We start from the raw sequence: 25,753 nt of genomic DNA on the forward strand, positions 1-25,753 counted from the left end.
TTTCTGATGACCCCTGGTTGTCTATTTACAGTTTCGATTATCCTGTACTTGGTTGCCAACTTCCTTGACCTCTTCCTCCATTCTGTGTCCACGCTTTTCATGTAGAGATACTTGTGCACTTTAGCCGCCCATTTATTTTCATCCATGTTCCTGAGCCTTTCTTCAAAACTAATTTTGCTTTGTGCTTCTCTGACTTCAAAAGAGGCCCAACCCATGTCTCCATGCACTGCCTCATTTGTCGTATTACCGTGTGCTCCCAAAGCCAACCGGCCTACTGATCTTTGGTTAACTTCCAAACCCGCCAATATATCCGATTTTAAGCATATAATGGCATTTGCGAATGTTAGCGCTGGCACCATTACTCCTTTCCAGATTCCACGCACCACCTCATACTTATTGTGGCCCCACAGTGCTCTGTGTTTCATTAATGCTGCATTCCGCTTCCCCTTTATTTTCAGATTATCTTGGTGGTTGCTTGAGTAATTCTTTCCTTCGTTTATGTGTACGCCGAGGTACTTATATTGCTTCACTATGGGTATTACTTGCTGTTGAATTGACACCACGAAGTTACTCGTGTGTTCATTAAAGATCATAATCCCTGATTTCTCTGTGCTAAACTTAAGGCCTAGATTTGTCGCTGCGTTCCCACAGATATTCGCAAGTATCTGTAAATCTTTTTATTGTCCGCTAGTAGCACAATGTCGTCTGCGTACATCAGTCCAGGGATCTTCTGTTGCACCATTTGTCCATTACGCATGTAGGATAAATCAAAACCTAATTCGCTGTTTTCCAGTCGTCTTTCTATGCCCTTGACGTAAAGCGTGAACAACAATGGTGACAGAGGGCATCCTTGCTTCAATCCTTGGTGAATTCCCACCATTTCATTTCCTTTTCGGCCTTCCCATGCCACTTGTACTTGGTTGTCTCGATATATCTCCCTCAGCAGCTCCACGAAATCGTCATCTATGCCTTCGTATTGAAGAATATCCCACAACAATTCCCTGTCTACGTTGTCATAAGCTCCTTTAATATCTAGAAATGCTATCCATAAAGGTCTTTTCTGAGCCACTGAAATCTCTATGCACTGAGTTAGTACAAACATATTGTCTTCTAAGCGTCTGCCTGGCCTGAACCCATTCTGTAGTTCCCCCAATACACCGTTTTCTTCCACCCACTTCGACAGTTCTAATTTTATGGCTTGCATTGCCATTCTATATATCACCGACGTTACTGTAACTGGCCTGTACGAGCTCGTCTTATCCTTATCTCCTTTGCCTTTGTAGATAAGATTCATCTTGCTTTCACGCCATCCAACGGGAATATTCTTTGTTCTAATCACTTGCTCTATGGCATTAGTCAGCAGTGCCTTGCTTTTTGGACCGAGGTTTTTGATTAGCTGTATTGGGATTTCATCGGGTCCTGCTGCCGTGTTGTTAGGGACATTTTCTGCTGCCTTTTTCCAATAAAAGCTTCTATGCTGAATTTTGATCTCTCAGGCCTCTCTCTTGTTGCTGGATCTGTTGTCTGAACTACGCTTTTTCTCGTACCGAAGTTATGCCTGATAACGTCTGTGATGTACCGCAGCGCATCATCGCCTTCATAGATGTTACCGTCTTCATCCCTTATAGCCGTTTGCGAGTTTCTAGTTGGAGCTCCGAGTGCTTTTATATGGTTCCAGAATCTTTTTGGGGCGCCTTTGTCTCTTTTGTGAATGTTATGCACCCAACGTTCACTTGCGCATTTAATTTTCTCTTGCACGAGCTCACTCGCAACCCTTTTCTTTTCTCGGTACGTATTCCATCTACTCTTGCTCGGGGCGGTGCCGCCGCCTACGAGCAGAAAAGAGAAGTACTGCATTATGACACTAACGCGCACCGACAGTGAACGCTTCGGTGGTCTCAGCACTACGACGCCTCGATGCCAGCATTCGAAGGGACGCTGGCATCAAGAAGCACTACCAACGCCACCTAGGTGGCGTTCACCGTACTCAGCACAGCGGAGCGTGGCCTCCGCAATTAGCTCTGAAAATGTTTCTCAAGTTGATCGCGGAGGCTGCAATTACGACGCGCTGTACGCGCTGATTTGACTCGGTGACGATTCAGTTACGTGCTTTGTCTTGCGCGTTGTATTAGTGTGTCAGTTACGTGCTTCGTCTTTCGCGTTGTGCTAGCGTGTGCAGCGTAGTGCAGCTTCCATATGCACGACGGTTGCTCATGGTCATCGACGTTGGTAGTCGTGATGGAGGAGACGTGCCACCAGGCGTCAGCGTGGGTGCATCAACGCCTAAGGGCGCTTTAGCCACAAAACACCAATAGACATTATATATCAATGTGCAATAAACATTACACTACTTCTGTGAAGACACGTTTCACTTTCGTGTTCTATACCGATTCCTATATAAGAGGGATCAACCACACATTTTTTTCGTTTTTTTTTTTCTTCCTTTTTTTTTACACGTGTAGTGCACTTGATGCATTTGCGCATGCCAATCCTGTTTCTATAAAATTGGGTGTTTCTGTGTAATAAATTCAGCAGCGAGTTGGCGCTCTTTCTGTCATTTCTTCTTTTCCACTTAGTTTCCCTTGCGCCAAAACCATATTCCAAGTATAAATCATGACGTTGCCTTCATACGATCATCTACAACGTGGTTGTGCAATGCTGTCGTCACACACACACACACACATGCGCACGCGACCAACACACATACCTACTAAATTTTCAGGAACCCTATATAAGTTCACCTCGTATCGTTTTGTGGAACCCCAAACAATGTTGGAAAGCCACGTACCTGTAAAATGTTTCGCATTAGGTACACAGCCACAGTGCAAGGGTTCTGCCCATTTTTTTTTAAAGCGAAGCTTTGTACCTTTACCAGCCAAGGGTTCTGTCGTGTCCGTCGTTGTAATCAAAAAACGATCCCGACAAACCACTAACAATTGCAGGTATAGCAGTATAGCTTACTTGAATTCAGGCATTCAGCGTACAACTAAGCACTCGTTTTCGCAAGAAAAACCACAAAAACAAGCTTCAAAGTGATGAGCCAACATGATGGATGATAAGGGCTGCGGGCAAACAACGGAAACAGGCTCGGCGCGGTCCGTAAGATTAGATTGCAGCTGTTGCAAAGCTGCTTGAAAGAGGGTTGACGTCATTCGAAACCCTTCCAGCCTAGTAACTGCTTCGGTTCATTTTCTAGACTACCCCATAGTGGGGTAGTCTAGAAAGTATAATAGTATATATAGTCTAGAAAGTACAGTCTAGTAGTGTATATCACACCGATCATAAAGCAGTAGTGAACATTGTTGTGAAGTAAATTATAATAAAGACCGTGGTTAAAGTTACGTTGTAGTGTGTGAAATATCAAGTGCGCCGCAGTCACCGTGAGGGTGGCGTAAAAAGCTTCGCTTTCCAACCACCTTCACAGGGTGGATTGGTGGGCAATTTTTTTCTTTAAGCCGATTCGTTATGTTATTGCAGCCCTGTGTCTAAACTGCTAGGCGAGAAAGCAGCCGTGGTCAGGAAAGTCCAGGAAGGCTCGCCTTGAAAGCTTCGCTTAAATAAAGTACTTGGTCTTCACTGAATCTTCTCACGAACGCTCAAATTCATCATATGAGCGGCATTCTGGAAGGTGCCGCCCTCGGCCAGGTAATGTCCACTGTCCATGAACCACATGTGCAAGGCTACTCTTGATACTCTGATAAATTATATGAACATTCTGTAAGTCTAAAACAAAATGCATCCTGCAGTGGATTGTAATATAGTGTAGCAACTATCTTGCCAACATGCAGTCGTAACTATATGGAGGCCATGTGGTCGCAGATAGTTTACGCTAAATGCTTAAGCCAGGCATATATGCGGCTACACCGAGCCTTCTACCCTCTGTGAGCATTTGAATTGATAACTACCGCCAGTACTATAAATAAACCAATATTTTTTTTTTTCAAATTGTGACTATATAGTAAGTGAGCTATGTCTTCGCTGGAGCACATAGCAAACTTCGTATGGATATTAACAACAAAAGGTGGTGTGCGGCGCGTTGCGTGAGGACCCTGCTCAGAATGTCACGCGCGAACCATCGACGAAGAAGATGAAGTGTGTTCTCTCAGCAGGACGGATTCCCCAACTCCTCCTGTTTCGACTATCCGCCATCCAGCAAAATGCGTAAGCCACATTTGCAAGTTTATTGTGTACTTGTTTAAATAGATCAAGTTGCGATTCTCTGCAAGCCATCAAAGCTGTGTCTATGTCAACACGGTGCTGGCTGCTCGATTCGTCCCTTGAGTCCATCAGTCTTGGCGCTAGGATTTCAAATTTCTCAAGAAAAAGAATTAGTGGGGCAGTTTAATTAAACAGCGTGCCTATATGCTCTTCGTAAGTGTATTCTAGAAAAAAAGTCAGACTGAACTTAGATGTGATGTTCAAGAACGTCCGGTGAGTCCCCCCTCCCAGACCCATCCAAATACAAAAAAGTATACTGAAATCCACCAGTACACTAATCATGGGCAGTAGTCACTATCATCTTTCCTGCTCATGGAGTTAACCGCTATATCCAGCCTACTACACTCGGAGATGTTTCTATACCACAGCATATTGGATAAAACCGTAAAAGAGCCAGCAAATCGATTGTCGTTGACGAGCTGCCTTGAGTCCTTCGTAATCATGTGGATGTAACGAACTGGTGAAAAGCCGACCGCGGTAGCTCTGTGCCTATATATGGCGTTGCGCTGCTAAGCTAGACGTCGAGGGTTCGATCCCGACCGCGGCGGTCACGTTTCGATGAAGGCGAAATCCCCAAACCCTCGTGTATATCGATTTAGGTGTGCGTTAACGAACCGCGCCGGTCAAAATTACTCCGGAGTTCCCTCCTATGGCGTGCCTCATAATCACATTGTCGTTTCGGCACGTAAAACGCCAGAATTTTGTTTAAATGTTCGCTTCTTTTAGGGCAACTTACAACTAATACGAACTTTTAATTTATGGGATTAGAACTGAAAAACAAAACGCAATAATTTAAGCGAGAAGTTAATCGAAACTCAGTAATGCGGAAAGTTGGGCGAGTTGGTGATTAATCATCATACCCTATTGGTGAAGCAGCGCACTGACAAGGCTGCTTCACCAATATGGTATGATGATTAATCGAAACCGCCTTTCTGTGCCTGCATTCAATACATGGGAGGGCCCGCATTTAATTGATGGACATGTCTGCATTCAATTCATAAATTGCTCGCAAAATAATTCACGCGGAAGAAGATGCGCGCGCTACCTTCAGCTCCATTTTTTTCTGTGTTCTTGCTGCTCCAAGTGGAGTACTGTAGGCATGACAAACCCTTTCGTTCAGGCGATGAAGTCGAAGAGTATCGGAAGTCATATGTGACTGACGTTCCATTTATAAACAGAGGTTACAGGTTTTGCTTGATTGACATAAATGTAGCAGTATCGCTATCTATCTTCATTCTGCCTATACTATGCATCGGCAGTCGCTTGGCATTAGCGGTCCGTATGCGTTTGTCTGAACGATTTGGAAGAAGAGGGAGAGGAGGTCATACAGAAACTGAACCTTCTGTTTTCGCAGGGGAGGAGCCTTTGCTCCCGCCACCTGACCGTAAGTAAACTGCGCGTGTCTCCTATACTGCTGGTAAGGGTTATTTCGTCGGAGGGTTTCGTAAATTTTGGCCGGAGTTGCGCAATCTATAGGGTTGTTGAGAACGGCAGGGGGCGCTAAGCAGCACGCCTATGCTTTTTCAAACCCCAATGCTTTTTCAAAGCATTGGGGTTTAGGGACAGTGAAGGCAAAATAGACTTTAAGCGGGTAGAAATAACCAAACAGAGGTTATCTGATTGGTGGATAAAATTAAGACAGGGGTCAAATTTCACCCACCACAAAGTACAAATTATCTTAATAGTCATGGCTAGGTGGCGTATGTCACCGCCCGATTTAAAGGGTTCAGCCTCATCCATCTATCCATCCATCCATAGCTTGCCGCCATATGGGGGCACTGCCTGATGATGATGATGATGATGATGATGATGATGATGATGATGATGATTTATTGGCATCCCCTTTGAAACGGGGTGGCGACAAATAGTCACCTAGCCTGCTTGATTTAATCAGGTATACTACACATGTTCTTTATCTCGCATTTTTTTATACCTTTTTCAAAAATTTTGCTTGTACCGCTGCCTATGATTTTAAGAGATCAGGTCGTATCCATCTTTTCCCTGCTTTTTTTCCACCAGTACTCTAATCGTCTCTTGCTGATCTCTACGGCTGATCTGTTTATGTTTCCTTCCACTTTAAACCCAAGCGCTTCTGGGAGTTGCACGTTACCTACGGTCCTCGCTGGGTGGATCCCGTCGCATTCCATTAGGATGTGCTGAGTGGTCTCTGGATCTTTACTGCAGCATAAACATGTCTCATCTAGTTCCGAATATTTGTTCCGATATGTTTTCGTCCTTAGGCAACCGGCTCGAGCCTCAAATAGCAAGGCACTGCCCTTTGTGTTATCGTACAGATTTTCCCTTCTAATTTCCTTCTTCTCATTCTTGTAAATCTCCATTGTCCTTTTCGTTTCCATTCTTTGCATCCAATTCACGGTCTCTATTTCTCTCACTTTCTTTCTGATGACCCCTGGTTGTCTATTTACAGTTTCGATTATCCTGTACTTGGTTGCCAACTTCCTTGACCTCTTCCTCCATTCTGTGTCCACGCTTTTCATGTAGAGATACTTGTGCACTTTAGCCGCCCATTTATTTTCATCCATGTTCCTGAGCCTTTCTTCAAAACTAATTTTGCTTTGTGCTTCTCTGACTTCAAAAGAGGCCCAACCCATTTCACCATGCACTGCCTCATTTGTCGTATTACCGTGTGCTCCCAAAGCCAACCGGCCTACTGATCTTTGGTTAACTTCCAAACCCGACAAGATATCTGATTTTAAGCATAGAATGGCATTTGCGAATGTTAGCGCTGGCACCATTACTCCTTTCCAGATTCCACGCACCACCTCATACTTATTGTGGCCCCACAGTGCTCTGTGTTTCATTATTGCTGCATTCCGCTTCCCCTTTATTTTCAGATTATCTTGGTGGTTACTTGAGTAATTCTTTCCTTCGTTTATGTGTACGCCGAGGTACTTATATTGCTTCACTATGGGTATTACTTGCTGTTGAATTGACACCACGAAGTTACTCGTGTGTTCATTAAAGATCATAATCCCTGATTTCTCTGTGCTAAACTTAAGGCCTAGATTTGTCGCTGCGTTCCACAGATATTCGCAAGTATCTGTAAATCTTTTTTATTGTCCGCTAGTAGCACAATGTCGTCTGCGTACATCAGTCCAGGGACCTTCTGTTGCACCATTTGTCCATTACGCATGTAGGATAAATCAAAACCTAATTCGCTGTTTTCCAGTCGTCTTTCTATGCCCTTGACGTAAAGCGTGAACAACAATGGTGACAGAGGGCATCCTTGCTTCAATCCCTTGGTGAATTCCCACCATTTCATTTCCTTTTCGGCCTTCCCATGCCACTTGTACTTGGTTGTCTCGATATATCTCCCTCAGCAGCTCCACGAAATCGCCATCTATGCCTTCGTATTGAAGAATATCCCACAACAATTCCCTGTCTACGTTGTCATAAGCTCCTTTAATATCTAGAAATGCTATCCATAAAGGTCTTTTCTGAGCTACTGAAATCTCTATGCACTGAGTTAGTACAAACATATTGTCTTCTAAGCGTCTGCCTGGCCTGAACCCATTCTGTAGTTCCCCCAATACACCGTTTTCCTCCACCCACTTTGACAGTTCTAATTTTGCTGCCTGGTAGTGCCACCTAGCGGATTTCCGCTGAACTATAACATCAATCGCTACACGGATACGCTCAAGGCTGACCATTCATTGCGTGAACAATTGAATGTAAACAAGTGTACAACTCGCAAACTCTCCTGCGAAACAGCTCGATAATATGCGACAGCCCATAGCAGCACGTGTTTAAAATTTATGTCCGCAATGTAATTTATTCAGTAAACACCGACTGTGCCCGGCGTCGGACCAGTCACTTGCATCGCATTGAACTATGATCAAAAGTATATTTCTTACTTTTTTTCATTTGTGAAGGTCCAGTAAGCTCGAACAAGAGGAAATATGACAAAGTAATTTGGTAGCGCACGCGTATATAGAAGTTCAATTATTACTGCGATCGCTGTTGAGTTCGTTGTGTGGAACCATGTTGCAGCGACCTTTTTTTTTTTTTTTTTAGGAAAGCAGATAAGTTTGTGCACTGGTGCATTCAACTAGGAATGGGGTCCGTCAACGAGTATTATTTTATTACGAAAGTTACGAAATAATACTCGTTGACGGACCCATTCCTAGTTTAGTGCAACTGACATTAGTCACTCAGGTAAATTAAACTAACGCGGTATTCGTCACTGCCAGCAGTTCGTACGCGTAGCAACAAAGAACAACTCAGCACGCAGCACACAAAGTGCCCCAGCCTATGAAGTGCTTGTGAATAAAGTCATGACGATGCCAGCAAGGAAAAACGCCGAAGCCAAGCACACATGGGCGAGATGGTGTATGCCTTGTTTACGAAATCCTGCTCACAATAATGAAGTGTTGTAGCGCATACGCCCATCTCAACTCACCACGAGCACGTGATGAGTTGTAATGGGCATGCGCATTGACTGTACAGTGGTCGGCAATTGAGGCGCGACACTCTGATCACGTGGCTGCCAGCACTTTCGCTACTGGTGGGCTCTTGGAACATCGAGCTCATGCATTTTATGTGTCACGAGCTTTCGCGCGACGCGTAAACTTAAGATTTTTTTTTTTGTTAACGAATTGTAGTGTCACTGGACTAGTAACTGTAACTACGCACGACCAGTGATCTTCTTGGGGCACTTCTGGAAAGCACATCTGATCCTCTTTCAATTCCTGTTTATTTCCAGTTATAACCGAAAGCAGGTAGGTGCAGCCAACAATTGGCATTATAATTAATGGAACATCGTCTTGATGGTATGCACTATGATAATACCCGGGCATTGACGCATAAGTCAAGCACAAAGTGCCACGTTATTCAGTACATGCAGTAATCATGTTCTGTGGAGATTATACAGGCTCAATAAATGTTCCAATAGCGCTTTAGATATTTGCCTGTACAGCATGCCGACAAATATAGTCGATATATGAAGTTAATTTGGATTGGTGCTTAGAGCGTGACAACAGGGCCAGCGCTGCCGCCAATAATGATCGTTGCCATTGATAATCGTTGTCGCCGTGAACGGAACGAGAGTGCGTCTTCGCAAGCGCAACCGCGGCAAAGGGCAGAGCCACGTGACCGGAAAAGCGAGCAGCTCGAGAGCTTAACATCAAGCATGCTTCAGGCAGGCATCTAGCAAACAACAGAAAGGCAAGATACATTCTCTTCCAAGCGCAGATATACCCGTGTAGAAAAATTTGCATGAAGGCACTTGCGTTGCAAATTAGCAAAACAGTGACGTAAGTTCAACTATGAGAGCAAACTGGAATCGCTTGTTCACGTTACCTAAACATATAAAACGCACAACTGGTTCATTGCGCAGTCAAATGAGGGCAAAAAGATGTAGTCAGGAAGTCAAGAGATAAATGTGAAGCTGGGTAACAGCTCTGGTTAGCAAATGAAAACTTGCCTTAGAGGGTGAATTAGGCGCTTCGCTTGCGCTGCAGCGTAGCGGTACGTTGACTTTAAACACGCTTTCTCTCTCGCAGTGAAGATATTGGACAAGACTATTTATGCCTGCTAGGCTGTGTTTGCATGACCATCGGCTTCTTGCTATCAGTAGTCACAGTCATCGTCCTCGTCATGAACGGTGAGTCTTTTGGCTTTCCATCGTCTAAGTTACTGTACACCATTAGAGTCAACAAAAAATTTATGAATAACCAACCTCGGTTGCCATCCAGAAGAGTGATCATGCTTTCATATTCGCATATATCGTGTGAGGAGGTTCTCATTTTTTTTTTATAGTTCTAACCGATAACCGAGAGAGAGAGAGAAAGGTGGCATACGATCGTATTTTTCGTTTCCAGGTTTGTCAAACAGCCCCGAAATGACCCAAGATGATGAGGGTAGCGGTGGGTCATCGTCGTCGTCGTCTTACCCATCATACCCGTACCCAACCCGTGCAACCGTTCAAGTCTTCGTAGAGAGTTCGCTGCCTGTGCTCCTCAATGTGGTGATGTCAGTTGAACCGCCGATACCAACAGTGCCCACTATGTTAACAGTGCCAGCAACGACACCGAACGAGACGACTATTCCGGCTCGCCCTCCCCCTCCGACTACACCTGAAACTGTGCTTCCTGGAGAATACTACGAGGAGACTGACACAACTGGAGATGACTACGACTACACTCCACCTCCCGCGAACTGTGAGCGTAAACTCTTCGCACACGATTGTCTTTCTTTACAATCTTCGACAACGCCTTGCAATATTTTAATGCAAAAGCATGATATTCCCCATTACGCGAAAATCCGGCGTCGTCGGCGTCGCCACCGAGCGATAGTACCAAAAAATCGTCGGCCATTCCACTCCGTGAAGTTGGATTCGCTTGTCACCATCACAACAAATGGAGGGTATACGTACCCGTTCACAGTGCTGAACGTGCAAGATTCCTTACACGTACCGCAAACTCTAAATTCACCAAGTTCTTCTCCACTAGTCGTGCAATGTTCATTCAACACTTCTAGCCGACAGAGCTAGCAGTCTGGTTAACCTCCCTGTCTTTCCTTCTTCCCTTCTCTATCTCTCTCTCTCTCAACACTTCCAAGGCATTGTGCCGCTGTTCGTCGGAGCGGATCCCACTGATGAGGGACAACTTGTTGTCGAACCGCAAACGCTTGCGTTCGGTGTCTCGAGTTTGTTCGGCGGCGTGGTTAGCAGCATCCGCCCGCCATTGCCGCTTGCGATTCTTCGAAATTGAATTGCTTCAGAATTAAATCTGTCCGTCACGTAAGACAATGAATGGCTCATACCCCCTTAAGGAATGGCTCATACCCCACTAAGCAATGGCTCATACCCCCGTAAACGCGGCCTCCCCATTACGGTGACAGAAGACAAGTGAAATTCTACGCTGTATTGATGAGCGGCAACGGAGTCAGCTGTAGAAGACGACGACGACGAACGCGGGAGCAATGGCACGAGCGCGTTCGTGCGATTGCGCTGAGGCGCCAACAAGCCAGCTGTGGAGGAAGACGACGACGCTCGAGCCATTGCTGATGATGATAGTTTCTGCGAACACACACGGACGTTCAGGCTAGACATCATGGAGGAAGGAAAGCGCAGGAGATACCCCGGCCAGCACAAACGTGTTGGAGAAAGTGTGGCGGAAGTCACATGCTGTTTTTCGCAAAGGAGCACTGGGACTGGTACCCCTAACGTAAACATTGTCATAGCAACCACGCCCGTGAAGCTCTCGCTGCTGCTCTCGGCCTCTGAAAAATGAGATAAGATTTTTCCGCCGGTATCTTTCTCGCAGCACATATTGTTCGCGAGAAAAGCTGACTTTGAAGTATGGTGTGTAAGCTTGATAGTTGAAAGCTTGAAGTTTGTTTTGGGTCTGTGAGTATGAATGTCAGCCAGCAACAGATACACTCACCCGCCGCGGTGGCTTAGTCAGCGAAGGCGTTGCACTGCTGAGCACGAGGTCACAGGATCGAATCCCGGCCGCGGCGGCCGCATTTCGATGGAGGCGAACTGCAAAAACGCCCGTGTGCTTGCGTTGCAGTGCACGTTAAAGAACCCCAGTTAATCAAAATTAATCCGGAGCCCTCCACTACGGCGTGTCTCATAATCAGAACTGGTTTTGGCACGTAAAACCTCACAAAGAAGAAGAACAGATGCTCAAGCAATCGCGGCGCGAGTCCTCGTGGTCTTCTTCAACATGCCACGAAAAAACACACGAGCGCGTCTGCATCACTAAAACTGCCACAGAAGTTTCGTAGGCTTTCTTTTTACGCGCATCGGCAGCAAACACTTCATGTGGCTCGTGCAATGCAAGTTAAACGCTCGCGTCTATCTGCTCCGGCGAGCTGATTGGAGGCGCAAAGGGAGATGGCACACCAACATGGCTGCATTTCCGGCTTCAAGAACGTTCCGCAAGGTCCTCTCCTATTTCGTTTCTTTCCTCCATGCTAGACAAAAACAAGCTTCGCTTGTAAAATGGGCGACGGCGCACAGGGTAAAAGCACGTCAAAAACGATAGGATTGATGTCAGATTTCTCAGGTATATATTCCTGTAAACAATGTAAACCAATGGCATTGAAAAGAAAATGTGGTAAATTTAGGTCTGGTTGGGAATCGAACCCAAGCCTCCGGTGCGCGAGACGAACACGCTTCCCCAACGAAACGGCTGCTCCACGGTTCTGGTTGACTAGAGTTACTGTATGTGGCTCCCGCTTTGGTTGATCTCTATGGTAGCTCTATATACATTAGCTCTGGTTGCCTCTATGGTAGCTCTATATACAGTAGCTCCAGTAGCTCTGACTGACCTCTATAGTAGCTCTATATAAAGTAGCTCTGGTTGACCTCTATGGTAGCTCTATATACAGTAGCTCTGGTCGACCTCTATGGTAGTTCTATGGCAGATGTCACAAATCCGTTTATTCTATCTGACGACAGTACAACACATGACACGACACAGCTTCGGCGCCGTGCTTTTAAAGGCAACATCGCTAACAAAGGATGCGCGCACATAGTCTGCGCACTGAACGGAAAAGGGACCGATAATCAGCACAGGCACGTTTCATGCGATTACAACACTCCCCCGCAAACAAAATCACAGTCGGTCGTACATCAGTCGATCTGGTGGACGCGTTACCCGAGTGCTGCGCCTTAGCAAAGGAGAAGCTTGCGGCTGCTGCGGTGAAGACACTGCTAGTGGTAATGGGCGATTTTCTCTTCCCAAGATATCACTGGCATGCGGCAAATGAATTGAATCACCAAAATCTTCCGAATGCTCCTCGTGCTTCAAAGAAGAACAACGTAGGTGATCCGCATGCACAAAGCGCGTTTGTTTGTCCACGTACTCCAAGTATATGTTACCGGAGATTTCACACTCACATCGTTCCTAGTCGCCACTTCGGAAGTTCCCCACGAACAGTACGCACGAGCACACGATCGCCAACAGAAAATGCTCTAGGTTTACCCCTACGCTCATTTGAGCTGCGCGCATCCCTCTCCGACTTGGCATTTATCGTAGCTTCCATGTTTGGTTGAAGCAGAGACAGCCTTGTGCGTACAACTTTCTCTTCAAAAAACAGTTCTGCTGGTGTTCTACCAGTGAACGTATGCGGCGTAGTTCTGTACGCGAAAAGAAAGTTATCAACTCTGTGTTGCAAGGACCTGGCACTTTTCTTCCGTTCATTCTCCAACAGCTGTTTCAGCAATGACTGTTTAACAGTCTGCACAGCTCGTTCCGCTGCGCCGTTAGATTTGGGATGATACGGCGGAGTTAATGTATGCTTGACGCCATTTTCATGCAAGAGATCGGCGAACTCTTTTGCCTGAAACTGTGGTCCCATTGTCAGTAACTATCTCAAGAGGCAGACCATAGCTTGCAAATAATGACATTACTGTTTGAACAGTTCTTTGCACGGTAGTAGAAGTCATTTTCACATCTACCCACTTGGAGTGAAAATCAACTTCTACCAGAAACATATGGTGAAGATAGCACAAGCGTCGCTGTGGTCGCATGGCTCCTGAAGTGAGGAAAACAAAGACAAAAGGATCGATGTCGCTGGTTTTCCCTCGCGATGGCGCTTGGCTGGAACTGCTCGGGTGCTCTTTGCGCTGGACTTAACGTGACCGGGATTAAACGTCAATAAACCCCATATCATTTGGTGGAGCATTTCCACTCCATACTTGGAGTGGAAATCAACTGCTACCAGAAACATTGTCTTCCTTTTCTGCAAAGTCAATATACACTCGCTCCCAACTGTTCGTACACCACCTCCACGGAGTCAGTGGCGCTGGCTGCTCTACATGGTCTCACACTCTGACAGATGTGACATTGCTTTACTGTTTGTTCGAGGCAGCTATCGATCCCGGGCCGCCAAACCATTGATCTTGCCAAGGCCTTCATTTTACTGATGCCAATGTGCTGTTCATGTAAAAGTTACATCACTTCCTCCTGAACAGATGCGGGTATAACCACTCGATTCTCCCAAATTAAGCATGCATCATCCACAGAAAGTTCAAACCGTCTTACAAAGAATAGTCGATACTGCTTTTCACAGACCGCGGCCAATCATGCCATGTCATTTCACGGACAGCCCTCAAGACAGCGTCTTTAGACGTTTCACGTGCGATGTCCTTTGCCGTTAAGGGCAATTCTCTGACGGGGGAAAAGTAAAAAATTGATCTGCATCGTCAACGGCTTCAGATAATGGTAGGCGCGACAAGCTGTCGGCGTTTCTAATCTTTGCCCCCGATCTGTGCACAATGCGGAAGCGGTAGTTCGATAGAAAAATGACCCAGCGGCGGATTCGCGCCACTGCCACAGCACTGCTATGATGCCTTGCTTCAAATATTACCGTGAGTGGTTGATGATCAGCGATAATGAAGCTGCGGCCGTAAAGCTACTTGTGGAATTTCCTGATGCCAAAAATGATGGCGAGTGGTTCTTTTTCAGTGTGCGCGCAGTTTCTTTCCGCTTGTGTCATTGATCTGGAAGCGAATGCGACTGGACGCTCAACACCATTCACTACGTGCGATAACACCGCGACCAGCCCGTATGCAGAAGCATCGCATGTGATCTGGATTTCTTTTTTCACGTCATACCAGCTCTAACAGTTTCTTTACTTAGCAACTGCTTACATTGCGTGAAGCACTCATCCCACTGACGTGACCATTCCCATATGCTTCCCTTGTGTAGAAGCTGGTTAAGCGGTTCTATAGTTGCTCGGCCAAATTGGGCAAAATTTTTGCATAGAAATTTACTATGCCCAAAAATGACCTCAGCTGGATCACATTGCTATGTTTTGGTGCTTCGAGGATTGCTTTCACTTTGTCCGCTGTGGGATGCAGACCGTGTTGGTCTATCTCGTGCCCCAAGTATCGTACTCTTTCTTGAAAGAAAACGCATTTCGCAGCATTTACTCGTATGTCATGCTTACTCAGTGCCTTTAGCGCTTGCTCCGTTCGGCTGTAGCACTCCGCTAGGTTTTTGCCAGCAATCAGCACGTCGTCTAAGTAACAGGCGGTACCAGGTATGCCTTGTAAAACCTGGTCCATGACTGCCTGAAACATGGCTGTTGCACTCGCAACGCCGTACGGCAACCTCCGGTACCTAAAGAGGCGCATGCATGTGCGTGTTAACCATTAAAAGTTCTTCGGCATGCTCATCCAACTCCAGCTGTAAGTAGGCTTTAGTCAAGTCTAAAACGGTGAACATGATTCCTCCAACCAGGGACGCAAAAATGTTCTCTGGAAGTGGCAAGGGATAGTGATCCACTTCGATGGACTGGTTCACAGTGACTCTGTAGTCACCACATATCCTTATTTCTTGACCATTTTTCTTTGGCACGATAACTAGCGGCGTTGCCCAAGAGCTGTACTTCACCCGGTAAATGACACCAGCCTTTTCTAGTTCCACCAATTCTTTTTCTGCTTGTTCTCGCAAGGCATATGGCTCAGGCCTCGCCTTACAGAAAACTGGATTTGCGTTCTCTTTAGTGAGAATGCTATCCCTTATACCCCTTGATAGCACCGTAGCCTGCTTTAAAAACATCAACGTGGCGCTGTTTTAATAACTCTACAGCTTCTTGAGTTTTCATCGGCGCGACTGCTTGTCCATTAAGCGCAACCTCGCGCAATTGCTGCAAGGCATCAGGCAAGTTCACTTTTATCTTTGCGAGCCAGTCACGACCGAGAAGCACTGGCATGCGCGCACATTTTTCGTACTTGGCAATGACAAGTGATAGGAGGTGGCTTTGCTTCCCGCTCCTCACGTCGACTTGCGCAACAGCCTTTACGCTAATTGCGGTGCCGTTGTACACACCGAGCTTCACGTCCTCCCTGTTGTAAGATAGGTTAGGAAAGTTCTCTGCAAAGTCCTTTTCAGACATAATTGTTATTCAATTCTATTAGCACTTCATGACCATTAATGATTACATTTACTATACTATGGGAGGCGGACAACCTGCTTTGTTCGTTTGGCAAATAGTTAGCAAACTATCCTCTGTTGCCGGATCTTCTACAGCGTGCACGACTCGCGTTTTGCACATATTTGCGACATGACCAAGTTTAGAAAACTTAAACCAAGCACTTTTTAAAAATGGACATCTTGTAGGAGCGTGTTGCCCAGCGCACCTATGACATACAACAGCCGTTTTTCGCGTATAGTTTTTTTCAGGTACCTTGCTTGTTGCGGTAAGCTCGTAGCTAGATGGCCGTTGCCTTGTCGTATGCTGCTTGTCGGGCTTAACCGGAGGTCCTTGCCAGTGCACGTCAGCATTACTGGCACCAGCGTTGTCAACGAGCATGTCCTGGGTATCCTTCTGCGCAGCTTCCATGGCGGTGGATACCTTGCAGACCCGGTCCCATGTGACCTGGTCGTCGGGCAACGCGAGAAGACGGCATCGGATGGTGTCGCTCCGTAATCGAGCAATTACAGTCCCGTAGAGCTTCTTACAGGAAAGTTCCAAAAGAGCATGTCGCGGCGAGCCTCTTCAGTTCCACGAGAAACTGTGCGATGGTTTCACTTGATTCCTGGTTCTGTCGGTAGAAGTGGTATCGCTCGATGACCATAGACCTCTTTGGAGCGTAGTGCAGTTGCAGCACTGTCGTGGCATCTTCGTACTTGACCTCGGTGGCCGTTTTCGGCAGCCATATAGGCCTTCTCTCCTAGGACGGTCAAGAAGACTTCTAGCTTCTTCCCGGCGTCTATTTCATTTGATTTTGCAGACAACTCGAACCTTTCTAGGTAGACGTCGATGTTGCCTGTGTCCAGGCAGAATTCCGGCAGCTTTCCTAAGGTGGTGGCCATAACTTCTGTGTTGCCTTATCCCTCCCTCGTCGCCAATATTAGACAGTTTTTGCACGCTCCGCTCCGCTCAGATTTCACGCTCTGAGATACTGCAGGGAACTGCATAGACTTCGCATTTGATAAGCGCGTCTTGCCGAGACGCGAGCGACGCACTATCAACTCGGCTGCAAAACGACAAAGAGGCCAAGTAGACACGCTGTCACGCTCCGCTCAGTCGGCTTTGTAGCGGAGCGAGGGATGCGGTCTTCGTTCCGCTGACGGTATGAGCGTTGTGCGCAAGCGCAATAGCGTCCCCGCTAAGCGGCTGTGTGGCATTTGCTAGCATATGCCGGTCTGAGCGGACCGGACAGCAAGCGCTCAGCTAAAACACTCTATTGTGAAAGAAGACGCAGATGTCGAAAAGCCGTTTATTCCATCTGATGGCAGTACAACACATGACACGACACAGCTTGGTCGCCGTGCCTTTAAAGGCAACAGCGCTAACAAAAGATGTGCGCGCAAAGTCTGCGCATTGAACGGAAAAGGGACAGATAATCAGCACAGGCACGTTTCATGCGATTACAACAGCTTGTAAAGTGGCCGACGGTGTAAAAAGTACTGTATATGGCTCTATGATTGACCATAGGTGTAACTAGTGCATGCGTCATCGCACACGTCACTAATGTCAACAATGTCCATAAAGAAAAGTGACAAATTAGATCCACGAAGATGGTTCTAAGGCAAATAGACCAATTACATCCATGGTTCTATTCGCCCCAATGACAGTTATCAGCTTCAGATCATACAGCCCCTCATTTCCTTTTGTCACAAAATACCATCGACAATATTCTCACCTGTCCTAACTCTATACCCTTGATATAGATTCAGATTCGACGACACCTGTCCACATCCCACTGTTGTGCACGGTGAGCGTGATGATCAAGGGATCCAGCGCGCTGCCGGACGACGGCCTGTGTGACGTCATCTTCTACGACTCATTCTATGTGAAGAACGATCCTCTCAGCTGGCAGGACGCTCACCTGGATCATTTTTTGGACTCGGGCAAACAGATGCTAACCACCGGCATCGGCGTCTCCCTTTCACCGGTGTAAGAGCGTGAACACACAGCCGAGTTTTGAGCATCATTCGCGAAAAAAAAAAATACATTTTTCTGTAGATGCTGCTGAAAACTATTTCGTTTGCTATTGTGTAGTTCACTCATTGTTGGTCACAAGACATTTTTTTTTATTATACGCACGGTCTTCTTCCTATACTTGGCGGCTGAACATGAGTGCCCATTAAAATATGTGATTACACAGTCATGTTTAGAAATTCAGCTTTCGTGCTTAATTTACAGTACAATACGATGAAGAAAAAATGTGTGAGGGAGAAGGAAGTATCATTTAGTCAGACGCGATAAATTTCGTCGCAAGGAATCATTCGGAAAAAGAAAATAGAACAGAAAAACTGCACAGCTGAAGTTTGGATGTAGAATTGATGCCCCTCGAAATGGATAGGCGTCCTTACGCTCGTGAGCACGAGCCTGACCAGTGAGTGAGAAATGGGGTTCAGCGAATGAGTGGGAGAGAGAGAAGCGTGTCATTGTCCTTGTGCACAAACAGCCACGATGACAAAGCAGAGTTGACACTGTGGAGTCGTGTGCCTAAGCGCTGTAACACACGATACTGCAACGGGGGTCAACAGAAAGGCACAACTCAAAAAAAAAAAGTCGCCAGCCCTTCCCCTGTCGAGAAAATGGGGGTAAGCGAAGCTTGTCGTGTGTGTATCTCACCTTCGAGGTGATTTTCTTTCTTTCTGCCCTCTCTCTTTCTTCTCTTTCTCTCTCTTTCTCCTTTCTTTCTCTCTTACTTTTTTGTCCCTGGCATGTGCCATTGAGCTTGGACTCTTCACTATCACCAGTATCGGGCCCACTTTTCAGCGTGACACCACCACCACCGACACGTGTGAGCCTATAAAGCTTCGCTTAAAAGAAAGGCGTCCCATAAGTCAAATGTTTCTGTTGGCCGATACGGCGAACAGTTAAACGGTACCTACCTGAACGACTCCGAGAAGACGCCACAAAGTTCCTCCTTCCTCCCTTTCTATGCTACCCTCCCCCTAAGTGTCTGCTGCGCCCTCACAACCCCTATACACTGTGTATAAGCTTGTATTTATTCAGGTCTATGCTAACAAAGAAAAAGTCCGGTTTCTCTTCCCCTCAAGCTCGACGAGTTGACATGCATGGTGGGGGAAATTGAGCCTTGATATTGTAAGAGAAGACTGAGAGCGCCTCTGAAAAGGTGCTAGCAAATATTAATGAAAAATCAATTGAAGGCATAGTTTGGTTGCCTTTACTAGCAGCATTATGGGGCATTCTCTTTTTTTTTTTCCCCACTTGCGAGTCAGTCGGCGCCGGTACACTCACGCCGCTTAACTGCTTGTGGATCAGTGGATGTTGGGACAAGACGAGCACCACGACATAAATCTGTAAAATCGACGTAACCTGCGCTTTAAATTTGAGGAGGTAGCGGTTTGTGCACGTTGGCACTGCATTTTCACCGCCCACCTGCGCAGCTAACAGTGCGGAACAATGTCCGGTGCGATTCTCAGCGCCGTTATACGATGAAAAGTCAATATACCGATGAATTCACTTTATCGCACAAGCAGCCGTCACGCACCTGGATAATTCTTAACACACTTTTTTAACAGCGAAGCTGTTTAAGCCAGCTGTAGAACGTGCGTGTTTCACGAAAGGCCAGCCGCGCCGTAGCCATGGCAACCAGCGACGCCAGAGCTGCCTGCCACTGCGTTGCCTAGCAACCACCTCGCGGAGCATCACGCGCTACGCTCGGGAGCGAAAAAGAAAATGAGAGCGAGAGAAAGTGCGCGCGTCACGCGCTATGCTCGGGAGAGAGAAAAAGAAAATGAGAGCGAGAGGGAGAGAGTGTGCGCGTCGCGCGCTATGCTCGAGAGAGGGAAAGACAAAATGAGAGTTAGAGGGAGAGAAACAAATTGCAGCAGCACCGAGGCAACGCGCAAAGGTGGTGCCGACGCCAACCGCGCTTCTCCGTTTCCCCGCACTAGTGCCGAACGCTCGCGGTGCCCGTGACTGCAGCAGGTGCTTCTGGCGGCAACTCGGCCGAGCTCCCACCAGCTGCAGGCTACTGCGCATGCGTCGTGACGTCATCCCGGCGTTTCATCTGCTGCGCGCCGCCCGTACATTGTGCATAGCCTTCGACCCACTTCCCGTACGTGTGCTCGGACTGCAAGTGCTTCGCGAGGCGTTCCCCGATGCCACGGACCACGAGGAAATGCTTATACACTTCGTATAACTTGGCAGCACTCGGCATTACTTCGTATAACTTAACATCACTTCGTAATGCCATGACCAACTATACTCCGTTCCATAGATCAAGTGCAACGCTGTGGAGGCTAGAGATACTTGTTGCAGTGGCTGCGTTCGCCCTTAGAAATAGTTCGGTGTTTATTGACCAATTTTTGTGAAGATGTTCTTTATATAAGCTCAGTTCTGCACGGAAAAATGAATATTTATCCTTAAAAACAAACAAATCATCTACTCATACAGCTGCTAACACGTTGTTTTAGATCAATGTGCTTTTCCTTGTTCGTTAGTTTTGCAGCCCGTCGCGGCAGGCTCACGTACAAGCTCGGGCGAGCAAACGCCGCTGGCGCGCAGCGAAGCATGGGCGTAACGCGTGGAGTGATAAATTTTGGTGAACGTACTTCTTGCGTAGCTTCCACAGCCTTCCACCTGATGTATGAAACGGAGTATAGGAACCGATCAGCTCCGCTGTGTCTTTAGCCTTGTGCCACTAGTGCAAGCTACCCTGATTTTTTTTTTTACTCGTACAACCTAGTAGATGAAAGTGAGACAATTAGCATCTTCGTTGTAGCGCACAGTATTTCAGTATATCTCATGTGGCACTAAAGTGGCAGTATCTCCTGTGGCACTTCGACAAACAACATCACACTCTCCGATGTGCCTTCGCCAGACAGAATAACCAGACTTTTACCGAAGAAAATGTCCTGGGAGCCTGGTCTCACAGCTCAGCAGCCCAGAAAGCCTTGCGAGCTCTCCTGCCGAACGTGAAGGCGACATACTTGAGTGCCCATCTGTAAATATTGCCTTGCTTTGTTCGTGGGAAAGATCTGGACTCATGCCCTGTCTCTCTCACTTTACCTCCACCATCCGCCTCTTTGCGTGTACGTTAGCAAACTGGGCTGTCTAATTAACCTCTCTCTCGTTCCTACTTTCCCTATAGCACTCTTAGTATGTGGTGATGAAAAGGCACGAGTGCCCATTAAGTATAATAAAGCTCTTAAATAGAGAGAGCAACGAGATGCATTAGTATATGTAAAATAACATGGTTTAAAGCATACTCAACGAACCTTAGTTTCCCTGAGCTAGACATTCTGAACGCAGTGTCTCGCTTTTTTTTCAGGAACGGCAAACTGTTCATTGATGCCTTCGCACCGGCTTTCCTGTCTATCATCGACAAGTTCTTGAAAAGAGGAGTGTATAGCTTTGGCATGCTGAATGTCCATGGCAAATATACTGCCGCGGCTGATTTGGCAAAATGCCTCGATATTCTACAGGTACGCTTCGCAGATGGCCTTCGTATAGAAAATCTAGCAAAAATGGAGATACAAAAGAATTTATAGTTTTTGTCTCCTGTTAGGCAATAGAGATTACCGCCTTGATAGTATAGAATTGCAGTGTCACTAAAAAGTCGCAGTTTCGCCCGAAAGGCGAAGTATCAATTGCGATAGCAAATTAGTAGAGAGCTATACGGAGTAAGGATAGTTTTACCGGCGGTATAAACTTGGACACATTCGCTTACTAACTGAATTAACAAGCATGGTGTCAGCGCGCACAAGCAAACGCTCGACGATCCCACTCGACGACCGCAGGCAACCGCTGTCAAAACGCTGGCGTGAAACAGCGCAACAGTAGCAGCGAGCGAAGGTTCGTGCGGCCTATCGCTTCAACGGAAACTGAGCGGCGAAAGCACAGCGCATACAAAGCTATGAGCCGTCTGCAGATCGCTTTCAAGATACGGTGCGGGCGACCGGCCGCAGTCGCTCAAAGCACAAATGCGCAGTTGTGGACAGAGTAGAAGACGTACCCCTCCATCTCGCGTTGCCTCCCCGCTTTCCTCCTTTCAAGCTGAAGCAACTGCTTCGTCGCATTCATCTCTAACTCTTCCGTGATATCTGTACTTTTCCTTCGTTAAATGCCGCTGCGGTATCAAAAACCTTAAGGTAATCATGTATTTCAGGCTGCGCATAGCTGTTGATGTATTAAAGGCATCAGCATTTTTTTTCTTTTCCTCTAAAATATGATGGTGATCTATTATTGTATTTTTGCCATTGCATGTACGAATGGTCAACTCATGTAAGGTTGGGTGACGTTATATGTATTAACATCAGTTTTTCTTTTTTCATGCGCTGCTGTACACGCACGTCTAGTGTTTGCATGTATGCGCGAAAGGAAAAAAAATGTATCTGCACTAGGAGTGGTCCTAGGTAAATGAATTCCTGTTGTCTGCTGTCTGTCGGCTCTGCCCTTCAAGCTCAATGAGGCTTTGGCAGGACAACTGTATTTGTTTCTGTACCAAATGTCAATAAAGAATTATTATTATTATTATTATTATTACTGAGTCGCCAGTTCCCCTTGCGCCGTTAGTGCCGCAGCACGACGTCGCCCCCCTCCCTCCCATTCCCCCACGGCCTTTCGCGCGACGGTCGCGTTTGCTCTCCACGAAAGCACGCGTCCCTCGTGTGCTTTCACTCGCACATACGGCGCGCGGCGACGATTTTATCGCCCTTGGACTATATACGGAACCTCACGGCGACGGCGACGGCAGAAATCCGCTGCGGGTGTCCATATAATTGCTGTCGCAATAAAAAGCATCCAAATCATTTTATATAGGTACATTGGCAGCAACGCTTCATGGACAGCCCCTCCGTTTATTATTTAAAGGGACTGACAACCAATTTCTAAGGACCTAGTTCTTTAGGGTGTCACGAAAAGCTCACCCTTGGTAGTTTTCACACCTGCAACGGTTACTTAAAAAGCGCGTGGATATTTTGTAAGGAGAATTTTTCAATCTAAGCAGCCTCTAAAAAAGCAAGAGTCCCTCCTCCAGCAACGCTGCGAACTGAGAGCGATACCGATAGCTCGCCTCGCAAATTGTGAAAGCCACCCAACGTTTCGCTTTCACAGGAGTGAGTGCAACTGTGGTTAACCACCTGCATTTTTGCCTTTTCAACCACTTTTGAAAATAAAAAGCTACTCATATAAGTTTGCGTTGTCGTACAGACCCTCCCTATACTTGTACCGCGTTTTTCCCTAAGTACACGACTCGAGCTTCCGCCAGTATGGTGGCGCCATCTAGGTAAGATGTCTGCAAACGCAGCGTCCGCAGGCGCAGACAGCGATATGCCATTCAGACGAGGCACGCAATCAACTCACTCCCGAGCTGCCGAGCCTCCGCCAGTATGGTGGCGCCATCTAGTTAAGGTGCCTGCAAAGGCGGCGCGCCCGACCTGTAAGTTGTAGTTGTAAGGCTTGATCGGGCTCAGCAGACTGCTGTGCAGAGAGCATTACTAAAGTCCCTAGATATTTTTTGCTTTCTTTAAGTAGCGACAAGCTTTGAAGCACCGCCGACGAATCTCATTGGGCGGCGCTCATTCCGGCAGCCATGTTCTTCCTAACGCTGTTCCCCCACAATCATTTGCACGCTGCTGCTCGCACGTAGATGGCAGCGGCCGTTGGCGGTCGCATGCTATCTAGGAAGATAATGGCGGCCTACGGAGTACATGTCGCTACTTTAAAAAGACCAGGAAATCCAGGGACTGTAAGCATTACAAGCCGCAGCTCGCCGTCGACGCCGGGCGGACAGTTCAGATAGTTCTCGTCAAAACGAAGCGAACAGAGTGCCGCGAAGACCCTGTTGTGCGTGGTGTCCAAATTGGAGCCACTCTTGAGCCTCTCCACCAGCTTACGCTGCGACTGTGCTGCGTGTGCCGCGCAGGCCTGTGATTTTTTTCGCATTTCCGGCGAAAGCGGTTACGGCGGCGTACACCGCCGGCGGCGGCACCATCGCGAACCGAAACGGCTATTGGAATGAGCCCATAACAGCTTACTCTGTAAAAAGGGGCGATAAAATCGTCGCCGCGCACCGTAGGCTGTATGTGCGAGCGAAAGCACTCTAGGAAGAGCCGGCGATCGCGGCTCAATCTTGTGCGCACATGGAAGGAAAGCGGGAAGGAAGCGCGCCGTCCTCCGTCACGCGCAAGCCACCGAGGGGAGGCGAGGGAGGGGGCGGCGTTGAGGGAGCAAGCGTTCTCGCCGCTCAGTTTGCGTTGAAGCGATAAACAGCACGAAGGCTTCTTCGCTCGCTGCTGTTGCCGTCCTTCCTTAAGCCAGCATTTTGACAGCAAGTGTTCGCGGTCATCGAGTGTTATGATTTCATGTTTGCTTGTTCGCGCCGGCACCATGCTTGTTAATTTAGTAAGCGAATGTTTGCAGGTTTATACGACCGATAAAACTGTCCTTACTTCGTAAAGCTGTCTACGAATTCGCTATCGCATTCGATGCTTCGCCTTTCGGGCGAAACTGCGACTTCTTTCGTTCCATCGCTCTTTGTGCGGTCCCTAAATTGTTCTCGAGCTTCTTTGGTCACCTCTAAATTTCTGCCCCATATTTTAGTACCGGTAGAATGCACTGCAGTTGCATTCTACCTCCCTTACATGAACAGGATTCGCCTCTTTGGTGCAGTATTCGACCACTACGCCACTCACGAAATTAGCACGCACGTATGGACAATAGGTGAACTTCATTCCATACATTGTTGAGAAAGATCCAGCAGAAATTTATGAAACTTCATGTAATATTTACGGTGCATGAAAGGGTGCATTTTCAGGCGCCTGAGCTAGATGGCGCCACAATACCGCTGAAGACTCGGAATTGCGTTTCATTGCGTGTCTCGGCTTAATCGCCTCTCGTCGTCTGCGCTTTATGAGCCCATTGTTCAGTAATTTTTCCCGCCTCTATACTTGGATGCGTCATGCGGACTTGAAAGGGTGTTCGTATCTTGTAGTCTGAGGTCGCTTTATTTTTCCTCGGCCGCAGAAAATCAAAGAACATGTAGGACGTGCAGAGAGCAATGAGGCGGAGTTCCCACCTGCTTACACTGTACTCGGCGTTTACTTCGACCTCCCGTATCGATACCAGAACATGAAACAATTGAGGTAAGTTCCTTTTTTTGTGTGTCAACGTGACGTAAACGCACCAAAAGCGTGAATACGTTGTGCTGCTGAGCTCGAGGTCGTGGGTTCAAAACCGGTGTCTCAAAGAACCCTAAGGAGATCAAAATTATTCCGGAATACCCCACTACTGCGTGCCTCCGCATCAAATTGTAGTTATGGCGCATGATTGTTAAACTGGAGAAAAAACATACATGAACCCTGTCATGAAAAGAATATTTATTCTAAGATGCCCCCCCCCTCACACAAGCACCTGAAAACCTACTTTATCTAGTAGAACAACCCATAACAAACCTTGTTGCATAGTACGTTTCGTAGCTGTGGTGCTTTCTATCGTAAATGTGAGTACGTATAATGTTAGAAGCCAGTACATTGAGTAGCAATGATGAACGAATAAATTACAACCAACGCATTTACCAGAATGTAGCATAAGTTTCATGTGTTTACATTGAGTTGCAACAGAGGTGAAC

At 46.9% G+C, this 25,753-nt stretch overlaps 2 protein-coding genes and 1 pseudogene across 5 annotated transcripts in view; 2 read left to right on the forward strand and 1 right to left on the reverse strand.

The window, feature by feature from the left end:
* LOC119452744 (uncharacterized) overlaps positions 1–17,380 on the reverse strand; it is a 95,745-nt pseudogene extending 78,365 nt beyond the window's left edge.
* Positions 3,864–22,327, forward strand: LOC125945527 (uncharacterized). The gene is made up of 5 exons (XM_049667344.1): positions 3,864–4,161; positions 9,741–9,841; positions 10,059–10,397; positions 17,874–18,099; positions 21,455–22,327. Exons 1-5 carry the CDS (start codon positions 4,088–4,090, stop codon positions 21,672–21,674), a joined length of 960 nt encoding a protein of 319 aa, XP_049523301.1. The 5' UTR covers positions 3,864–4,087; the 3' UTR covers positions 21,675–22,327.
* Positions 22,328–25,024: 2,697 nt separating this feature from the next.
* LOC125945528 (uncharacterized) overlaps positions 25,025–25,753 on the forward strand; it is a 29,826-nt gene continuing 29,097 nt past the window's right edge. For all 4 annotated transcript variants that reach the window (XM_049667347.1, XM_049667345.1, XM_049667348.1 and 1 more), the window contains exon 1: positions 25,025–25,268. In XM_049667347.1, the coding sequence (XP_049523304.1) occupies positions 25,255–25,268 (14 nt within the window). In that variant the 5' untranslated portion in view covers positions 25,025–25,254. The remainder of the gene's footprint in view (positions 25,269–25,753) is intronic.

The sequence above is a fragment of the Dermacentor silvarum genome, chromosome 5 (assembly GCF_013339745.2).
Source record: "Dermacentor silvarum isolate Dsil-2018 chromosome 5, BIME_Dsil_1.4, whole genome shotgun sequence".
NCBI lineage: Eukaryota > Metazoa > Arthropoda > Arachnida > Ixodida > Ixodidae > Dermacentor > Dermacentor silvarum.